This window comes from Argentina silus, assembly GCF_951799395.1.
Source record: "Argentina silus genome assembly, contig: scaffold_304, whole genome shotgun sequence".
In the NCBI taxonomy this organism is placed as follows: Eukaryota; Metazoa; Chordata; class Actinopteri; order Argentiniformes; family Argentinidae; genus Argentina; species Argentina silus.
Genome location: NW_028152768.1, coordinates 12,501 through 22,443, shown reverse-complemented (window position 1 = coordinate 22,443; position 9,943 = coordinate 12,501). Strand labels below are relative to the sequence as shown.

General features: G+C 51.0%; 1 protein-coding gene across 1 annotated transcript; it reads left to right on the top strand.

Moving 5' to 3' along the window:
- The first annotated feature begins 368 nt into the window (after positions 1-368).
- Positions 369-3,944, top strand: spata2 (spermatogenesis associated 2). Its single transcript, XM_083697900.1, has 2 exons — positions 369-1,335; positions 1,939-3,944. Exons 1-2 carry the CDS (start codon positions 1,003-1,005, stop codon positions 3,295-3,297), a joined length of 1,692 nt encoding a protein of 563 aa, XP_083554026.1. The 5' UTR covers positions 369-1,002; the 3' UTR covers positions 3,298-3,944.
- The last annotated feature ends 5,999 nt before the right edge of the window (positions 3,945-9,943 follow it).

Below are 9,943 nucleotides of genomic sequence, written 5' to 3'. Positions count from 1 at the left end.
TCTTGCTGCTCTGAGCTGTTTATTTGATCATCCATGCGAGGTGGATATTACCGTGGCTGGCTAAATGATTGCATAGCGCAAGGAGGGGAGACACGGACGGGGGCTCTCATCCATCCAACACACAGCACGTTTTCGGTGTCAGTGGTTGAGTGGGGAGTGTGTGTGTGTGTGTGTGTGTGTGTCCCCTCCCCCTCTCACGCACACGCAAACACCCCCCCCCCCCCCCGATAATGATAACTCCCCCCTATGACTAAAACCCATTTGTTTCAACGGGACGTATTATGCGTGGTTTTCATTTCTTTTGGCTTCGGCTTTTTTTTCTCTGAATCACCCGATGATGTCAGCATCGCATTCTTTCAGCTGGCAGAATAAATGCCGATTGAGTGAAGAGGGCACGAGACCCAGAGCTCAACACATCGTTCTTATTGACACATTCCCAGACAGTGTGCCAGCCTGTTTTGAGTTTGTATGCGTGTTCATATTGCTTTCTGTTGTTGCAGCTCGGGAGGCACACCATTAAGATCACGCCCCTGCAGTGACCTTGAGCTCCCTACTCTGTGATGAATGAGAAGCGGAGGGTGGACGCCTGGATGCAGCTCAGGACCAGCAAAGCGTGAAGCAGCAGCCCCTCTTGGCCTTCGCCTGAACCCCATATCTGCTCTGGAGAGCATGCGCGGACCTTGAGCTAATGAACAACCCGGACATGCTAACCCTAACCCTAACCTGACTGGCAACAGCCTAGCCACCCCAATTAAAAGGAGGAAGGAAGCAGTCAAATTCTCGAAGCAAGTCCGAAGATGGTGACCGTTTGCTGACTGGCCCAGAGGTGCATTTCTGTGCCCCCTCTTCCTTAAGCCTTCAACAGAGACTGTGTGTGTGCGCGTGTGCGTGTGTGTCCTGAGATGGCAACAGAGAGGGGTGCCTGAGAAGGGCGTCCCAGAGCGGGGCATGAGAGAGGAGAAGGGCAGGGGGGGTCACGGCTGACGCTGTCCGCTGCCGCCAATGGATGCCAAACTGAGAGAGGACCTGTTCCGGAGGTACGTGGCGTCCCTGGAGAGGCGACTGGAGGATGGCGGGGCGCACCCGGGGACAGAGGGGGGCAGGCACGGGGACAGCGAGGCCCTCCTCTCCACGGCCACAGCCCTGCTAGGGGCCTACCAGCCAGAACCGGGCCAACGGTTCCGCATGGTGCGGTTCTATGAGGTGGTGGAGAACGCGCAGCGCTGCCTGAGGAGCTGCAGCCTCCGGGGCCTGGAGAGGGCCTTCCACACCCTGGAGACCATCTGCACCAACCTGCTCCTCTTTCCCTGGAAGAAAGAGTTCAGGTGCATCAAGGTGAGTAACCTAGCGGTGGTACGGCTGCCCTCCTTTTTAATTATGTCACTAAACAATATGTACCAGTACCACTATGTACCAGTACCAGTACCAATATGTACCAGTACCAATATGTACCAAGTACCAATATGTACCAGTACCAGTCAAAAGTTTGGACACACCTTGCCAAGAGTGCAAAGCTGTCATCAAAGCAAAAGGTGGCTACTTTGAAGAATCTAAAATATAAAACATATTCTGGTTTGTTTAACCACGTTTTTGTTCACTACATAATTCCATATGTGTTCCTTCATAGTTTTGATGTCTTCAATATTAATCTACAACATAGAAAATAATAAAAAATAAAGAGAAACCATTGAATGAGAAGGTGTGTCCAAACTTTTGACTGGTGCTGTATAACGATAGTTGTATTTATTAATAATAACAAGGTTTAGTAGTACTCACCGCCTCTCCACCGCCTCTCTACCCCTGGAAGAAGGAGTAACGATGCCTGAAGGGAGGTGACAGGATGTGGTTAGGGTCAAGTGGATTCCTCCTTCCTCGCTGCCGTGTTGTGATAGATATCCATCTTTTTTCCTATCCCCCCCCCTCCCCCCCCCCCGGCAGACCTTCACAGGCCCATACGTGTACCACCTCCAGTCGGCCCTGTGCGACGCAGACATCCGCTCCCTCCTGCGTTCCATTGGCTACTCCCGGGACCACGAGCTCCAGTACCACGCCCGGGACCACCCGGGGGGCCCGCCCCACCTCCGGCAGCTGGCTTTCGAGCTGTTCCTGTCCCAGGCGGAGTGCCGTCTCCTGGGGGAGGTGGTGGCCCTGGCCCGGGGCTCGGCGTCGGAGCTGGAGGCCCTGGAGCTCCGGAGAGGCTGCCGAGACGACGCGGCCGGCTGTGCCGAGGCCCTCCGGAGGCGGGACAGTCTCGGGGCGGACATGGCCCGGCTCTCGGTGCGCCCGGTGGACATCGAGAGGGCTCACCCTCACCACCTGAGGCGGAGCGGGCGGCCCTCCAAGTCCGTGGACGTGACGGACGGGGCGGGCCACTGGCACGCCGCGGTGAACAAGCCCGTCCTGAAGGCCTCGCTGAGCCTGAGGAAGGAGCCGCTGTTCGTGGACGCGGAGGAGGACATGAAGGACGAGATTCTCAGACCCAGCACCTCGGCGTCGCTCTTCTCGGTGGCGGCCCCGCCCTCCTACAGCCCCGTGGCCGACTTCTTCCCCATCCAGTCGCCGCCTTCGGCCGACGCCTACTCCTCCTACCACCTCTCCTCGTTGGACGAGATCGACCTGTACACGGAGAGGGGCGGGGGGAGGCAGACTCCCTCCAGACCTCCGTCGAGAGAGCCCCGGGACGCCAGGGACAGCTGGGGGCTCAAAGCCCACGGAGGACTCCCCTCTCTGGGGGTCAAGTGCCAGGGCTGCGGCCTGGGCTGCTCCAGCCTGGCTTCCTGCCAGAGGTGTGACAGGATCCTCTGCCCTGCCTGTCATGACGTGGAGCCCTCCCCCTGCTGCGGCATGCAAGACTACCCCCCCAAATCCCCCAGGCCCCTCGACGGATACCTGCCGGTGAAGGAGAAGCTCTCCGTGTACTCCAACACTCAGTCTCACTCCCACCTCCACCCTCACCCCCTCACCCTCACCCACTCACACACTCACCCCCATCCTCACCCCCAGATGGCGGAGAAACCCCTGATGTCCACCAAGCTGTTTCCGAGCAAGTCGGTTGCCATGGCGTCGGCGATGGTCGCCAATAGCGACCGCGCGAGCCTGGGGGGGTCGCGCTGCGGGTTCTGTAACAAGCCGGGCGCCACGCACACGTGCGTGAACTGCTCCAAGGTGTCGTGTGACTCGTGCATGGGCCTGTATGCCAAGGACGTGTGCACGAGGAAGAACCCCCAGCACAGCTTCGTGCCCAACCATCAGCTCAACTTCAAGTCTGGCACCATATCACACCTGGTCTACCGGTGAGCCACCAGGGTGGAAGTGGCATATCTCTCTCTCCCTCTCTCTCTCTCACTCTCTCTCTCCCTCTCTCTCTCTCCCTCTCTCTCTCTCTCTCTCACTGCTCTCTCTCTTTGCTGTCCCTCCACCCCGCCCCTTGTACATTTTTTCTCCCCCCCCCCCCCCCCCCTCTCTCTCTCTGATGTTCGGTCCTGGAATGCACACTTCCCAGAGATTTAAATCTCCTTCCTTCCCGTATCTCTGCCTTGTACAAGTTCTGGCCTTTTTTTTTTTTTTTTTTGGTTGTATCTACTTCCTTTCCCTCGTACCATTCCACCTGCTCTTGAGTAGTCACGTGACGATGTCGTAGTGCTTCCCAGCCCCTCAAATCTCGTCCTCCTCGAAACAAAAACAAACAAACAAAAAAAACAAAAACAAGAAGAAGAAGAGAGCCGCTGGCTCGAAAGGAAGCCTGTGGAAAAGGACCCACGGCTTTGGGCTAACTCCTCGCTGAAGGATAACCTTCCCTCGTAGACACGTAGAGAAGACCGCTGGACTGACTTGCATTGTGTTACACAGAGGACCTTTTTAAACTTGAAAACCCAACGGAAAGACTTAAAAACAGACTAAAAACAGAACCCTTACACTGGAATTCAATAGTATATATTTTTAACTCTGCTTCTCCAGTCCACTTACGTGAGACTGTTAGTTGGGGGGGGGGGGGGGGGGGGTGGTGGTGAAAAAGAAGTTGTGGGTCTTTGGGGGGGGGGGGGGGGGGGGAATATATTGAGACAATGGTCAATTGCCATATACTCTATTTAAAGTATAATGCCTTGTAAATTTACCCTCAAATGTTTATGGTGTCTGAATGAGGTTGATCTGCTGCTGTTTGAAGTGTTGACATTAGAGATGTGGTGTTTCATGGACTCCTTACTGGTAAATAACCTGTTTTTGTTGTATCAGTTTCAAGTCTTGTGTTTCTCTCTCATTTTCCCTCTCACTCCACTCCTTACAACTCCAAGCTCTGAGTAGAGCTCCCAAATCCACTGATAAGTCTCCCAGAGTCTCCATGGGAGGTGGTGTTTGTTTTAGGGGGGGGGGGGGGCAATAAATTGCAAAGCGCCCTGGGAATTGAAGTCGTAAGGTGACAGGAAGGTGATCTTAAGTGGCAAATCATCCTTTGAAACCATATCAGATTGTAACTCCCAACAGTTGTGTTGCTTGCATTTGTGTTTATTGACAGAAAGAATAGACATTTGCTGTGGCCTGCAAAACATTAATTTAGACATCCTTTATAACAAACACAGCTGCTCTGTCTACCTCAAGTGCTTCCCCAAGGCTGATACTGCTGATACAGTTAAACAAGGCTCTGGGGATAAGGGCACTGATATGTTTAGAGGTGAAAACGTGTGTTTGTTTTACCGAACAAGGTCATGAAGGGAAGCTGTTAGCCGTGACTCACTGGGCCACCGCTGCCTACGACGACTCTCTCAACAGCACACCTCCATGTAGAGAAGGGCCATTTTATCTTGTCTTTGTGGAAAATTGCAGACCATCTTCCCGCCCCTGTGCCCCCACGGTGCAGTCGTCGTCGTCAACGAGAAACTGACTGAGTGGCCATGAGACGCGTGGTTAGAGCTCCACGTGCTCTCTGATGAGCTCTGCCAACGATGCTGTTACTTACGCCTGTCCAGACCTTTCCCCCCAGTAAGGGAAGGGTGGCGATAGGTTTGGATTTGGAATTTGGCATATCAGGTCTGGCACTTCCTAACTGATCAGTGATCCTATTCTCTCGTTGAAGAACAGAATACTGAACCCCCCCCCCCCCCCCCCCCCCAAAAAAAAATCCCCCTCTTCCACCTGTTACCTCATGAGCACTGATGGGGGTGATGGGACTGCACAGGTTTAGGCTATGTCCCTCAAACCTGCCAACTTATGTTAAGATCAGTGAGGTAGTTTTAGACTGTTGGGACACTGCGTTCGTGTGTCCAATAACTCTGGTTCTGATTGGTTCAAACAACACTAAATATTGGTTTTAGAGGTGTTGGTCCTCTGTGGCTCAGTTGGTAGAGCATGGCGCTAACATCGCTTAGGTTGGGGGTTTGATTCCTGCTGGGACCATATATACTGAAATGTATGCACTCACTGCAATGTCAGTCGCTTTGGATAAAAGTGTCAGCTAAATGGCAGATGTACAGTACCAGTCAAAGGTTTGGACACACCTTGCCAAGAGTGTGCAAAGCTGTCATCAAAGCAAAAGGTGGCTACTTTGAAGAATCTAAAATATAAAACATTCTGGTTTGTTTAACACTTTTTTGTTTACTACATAATTCCATATGTGTTCCTTCATAGTTTTGATGTCTTCAATATTAATCTACAATGTAGAAAATAATAAAAAGAAAGAAAAACCATTGAATGAGAAGGTGTGTCCAAACGTTTGACTGGTGCTGTAGGTGTTGATGGATGCATCTTAATAGTCTAATGTGTTTTAGTTTCCTTGTCTGCTCATCCTGTCGTCCGCGCTCGTGTGAAGTCACTGGATTCCTGTCCAGGTCTTCATCTTCAGTGTGGATGGACTTACCTGACTTACCTGACTTACCTGTCTTACCTGTCTTACCTGTCTCTGTTCAGCCCACCTTGGACTGCTGAGATGCATCTGACGGGGCTTGTTGAGTCCCGTTGGGTTGGGTTTGAGTAAGGCCAACTGAAATATCATACTGTACTAGTCCTAGTCCCTGTCTGGAATGGCCTTAGGGAGTCGTGCAATCCACCTTTGACCTCTGCTCCTTAATCTATTGATTCTTGAATGAGAGGGAGAGAGAACGGATGTGTTTTTAAATGTCTCTGTTTCAACCCCTCCTGTCCTCTCGCAGCAGATACAGAGATGAACCTGTCTGAACCCTTGGATAATAACATGCAGCCTGTTCTAATCGGGGTGACTATTGTCGAACATTGAGCCATCGAGCAAAACTGATCAAATTGCCAAATGAAGAACACGTGATAGAAAAGTCATCGTTGATCGGAATTGCGCAGAATGTTTTTTCTTTTTTTTGGGTGAACGATCCCCCGATGTGCTATTGTTAGCCTGGTGTCTGGGACGGAGGAACACTGTTCAATAGGACTGGAATAGATCATTATCATCGCCCTGGAATGACTGGCCTTGTTGAGCCTTTAGGCGTCATTATATCATAAGACTTCCAATGTTTATCCAAGAGGAGATGTCGCTGAGCTCAGCCTCGCGGTGTCTTAAGCAGCTGCTGCGGTTAAGGAGGGTAGAACCATGGGAACAGTGTCACAACACTGTCAGTCCACGTGTCATGGCTGAGTGAGTGTGGGTGGGTGGCTGAGTGAGTGAGTGTGTGTGTGTGTGTGTGTGTGGGTGGGTGTGGGTGTGTGTGGGTGCCTTTGTGCGCCACTGTAAGTCTGCGTATCATGGCTGAGTACTTGTGGGTGTGCGCGTGCCTGTGTGCGCGTGTGGGTGTGGATAAGACAAAGGGCTATACATCTTCAGTCCTCAGGGTCTGCTGTTAATTGGTGGGCATTGCTAGCTTGTAGTAAACAGCCCCTGCAAGGGAAACAAGATGATGTATGCTGCCTTCAGTAAGTATTCAGGCCCCTGGACTGTTGTGTTCCAACTTGCCTTTAAAATAGATTTAATTTATGTTTTGTTTTTTTGTCATTAGTCTATACAAAATATCCTCTTATGTCAAAGTGGACATTTTTTATTTATTTTTTTTACTAATGAATTAACAATGAAGTTGAAATGTCTTGAGTCATATTATTCACCCCCTTTTGCTATGACACTTCTAAAATTAGCTCAAATGCAAAAACACCCAAACAATGTGAAAAAGGTCCAGGGGGGTGAATACTTACTGAAGGCGCTGTATGTCTTTATATCACTATATCAATATCAGTCAATACTCGGCCGACCGATCAAAACAGGAAAACGCAGTCCCAAAGCGCTGCTGCCCTGGAGTTCTGTAAGTGTGTTTCTACTCAGGAAATGCACCGAGCCAGTTGGACATCACCCCACCACCATCACCCCCATCTCCTCTTTTCTCTCTCTGGTTATTTTACCGGTATTAAAAGTGATGGTGTTGTCTGTACAGCCCCCCCCCCCCCCCCTTCCCTTCCCTTCCCTCCCCACCCACCCACCCTATTTGGCATGCTCTCTATAGGCCCAAACCCACTCCTCTACCCCCCCTGCCCACTTTAAGGTCTACCCTCACCCCCTCTCCCCCTCCCCCTCTCCTCCCCCTCTACCTGTTGACAGTGACACTGGTGAGCATCTGAACAATGTCTGTGTAGAGACCCCCTCATCTCTACACGGGCATACAGGGGGGAGGGGGAGGGAAAACAGCCAAAATTGTTAGTTGGTGAATATATAAATGAAGAAATGAGGTTTTATAAAAATAATTTCAAGAATAAAATTCTGAAAAAAACATTGTGTCCCTTTGTGTGTTATTTTTTTGTTCCGTATTGAACACTGCAATGACTGTCGCTGTGATTTCACCATTCACCTGTACTGGGATGTATTTCTCCCATCTGACCAGCAGAGGGCGATAACTACCCACAGATCACACACTGACACTACCAATACCTGTTTCGGGATGTTACACACCCAATTACACATACTTTACAGACCTGGGTCTGTACCTCAATAGCCTCCGCAAGAAACATCTAGAGAATCTTTCACAGAATCTTTCTCTGACAATTTCTGACAATATGTTCTGATTTAGTGCAATATGTATATATATCAAAACTTGTATGTTTGTCTGTTTACCAATGCTACTTATTTAGATGGATGGACCCTATGTTTATTTAGGTACCCCAGACACAGAGTCTGCCTGCTTCTGGACTAAACCACACCAGGCCTGTAGGTTAAGCCTACAGTACCTTAATGTGATGATGTACATTGATGTGATGATGTATATTGATAATAACAAAGGTATCCATAGAAACAATTCCCAGTTGTAGTTTGTAGTTCCCATGCATAGTTTGACTTTTTAGCTTGAGGGCGGGAAAAAAATAAGTTTTCCAAGTGTTTTCCCAGTGGGAGGGGCCAGGGGGTGGGGCCAGGGACAAAGACAGTAAGGAGGACAATTTGAAAATGTACACATACTACTTTTCTTTTAATAGTGCCAAACGGGGGGGGGGGGGGGGGGTGGTGGTGGTATGCTATCCATTCATAAATGATGGCGGCACAGACAACATGGTATATTAATATCACAGCACCTGCCTCCCTGTCTCTGCCAATCACATCAGGTCATGTTCAGCGACCGTGGAAGTTGTGATTCAGTTCAACCGCGGCTGGTTTGGAATCGGAACACTTCCTGAGAGGACCACAGATGACCGTCTGCGTGGGGACTGAGTCTGTGGGGACTGAGTCTGTGGGGACTGAGTCTGTGTGGGGACTGAGTCTGAGTGGGGACTGAGTCTGTGGGGACTGAGTCTGTGGGGACTGAGTCTGTGTGGGGACTGAGTCTGAGTGAGGACTGAGTCTGTGGGGACTGAGTCTGTGGGGACTGAGTCTGTGTGGACTGAGTCTGTGTGGGGACTGAGTCTGTGTGGGGACTGAGTCTGTGTGGGGACTGAGTCTGTGGGGACTGAGTCTGTGTGGGGACTGAGTCTGTGGGGACTGAGTCTGTGGGGACTGAGTCTGCGTGGGGACTGAGTCTGAGTGAGGACTGAGTCGGTTGTTCACAAGGTTCGTTGTTTGTAGTCCAGAGCGTAAGATGGAAGATGGAGACGCCTTGTGTCAGATGAGGCTGATACCACATCACGTACATACAAACACAAACACACAATAATATCACATCACGTACATACAAACACAAACACACAATAATATCATATCACATACACCTGTCAGATCCTCTCAGGCTGATCAGAGGTCTAAGTGAAGCCCATCCACAGACCAGGGGTGGAGAAACACTGAGACCATCCACCGGGGGGCGTGGTAGAGACAGAGAAGAGCAGGGCAGGGGTCTCTCTGAGAGGCGGGCGGGTGAGGGGTGGAGGCGGGGGGGAGGCGAGGGTGGGGGCGGGGGGGGGGGGGGGGCGAAGGTGGGGGTTTGTTGTGTGAGCCTCTGTCACTCAGCTCAGCGCCTGCCTTCATCATCGTCTCCCCCCCCCCATGGGAGTTGTCAGATTTCCGCTGACAAACGACCAAGCAGCCCCTCACCGGCTGCCCCCCAGGCGGCAGGAAGACACACACTGGGTTGTGAACATTAGTGCTCTGCAGGAGCGGGAGAGATAATGACAGATTACAGCACATTTACCCCTCTGCTGTTCCATGGCCACCGTTTCAGGGAGGAGGAGCTGAGGCCTCCAGATGAAACGCAGTCATTGCAGCTAAAGATGGCGGAACTGTTTTCAAAGTCGTTCAAACAAACTAACAAACTAATTAAAAGTATTGTCCCTCCGGAGAGGGTGTTTGGTGCTAGAGTGTTAGACACACACACACACACACACACACACACACACACACACACACACAGACACACACACACACACACACACGCAGACCGACACACACACACACACACACATAGATGTTGTTCTATCCCATGCCTGTTTCTCTCCCTCCTCCCTTTTCATCCCTTCCTCCCATTTTCCCAGTCTTTCTCCACAGTCCTTTCCCATCATTCCTGAAGAAGTGGATCTTATGACC

Excerpts from the sequence above, each read along its gene's own strand:
- spata2 (XM_083697900.1), top strand. The coding sequence starts at position 1,003 with ATGGATGCCAAACTGAGAGAGGACCTGTTCCGGAGGTACGTGGCGTCC. Across the intron at positions 1,336-1,938 it reads AAGAGTTCAGGTGCATCAAG|ACCTTCACAGGCCCATACGT; the intron begins GTGAGTAACCTA and ends CCCCCCCGGCAG.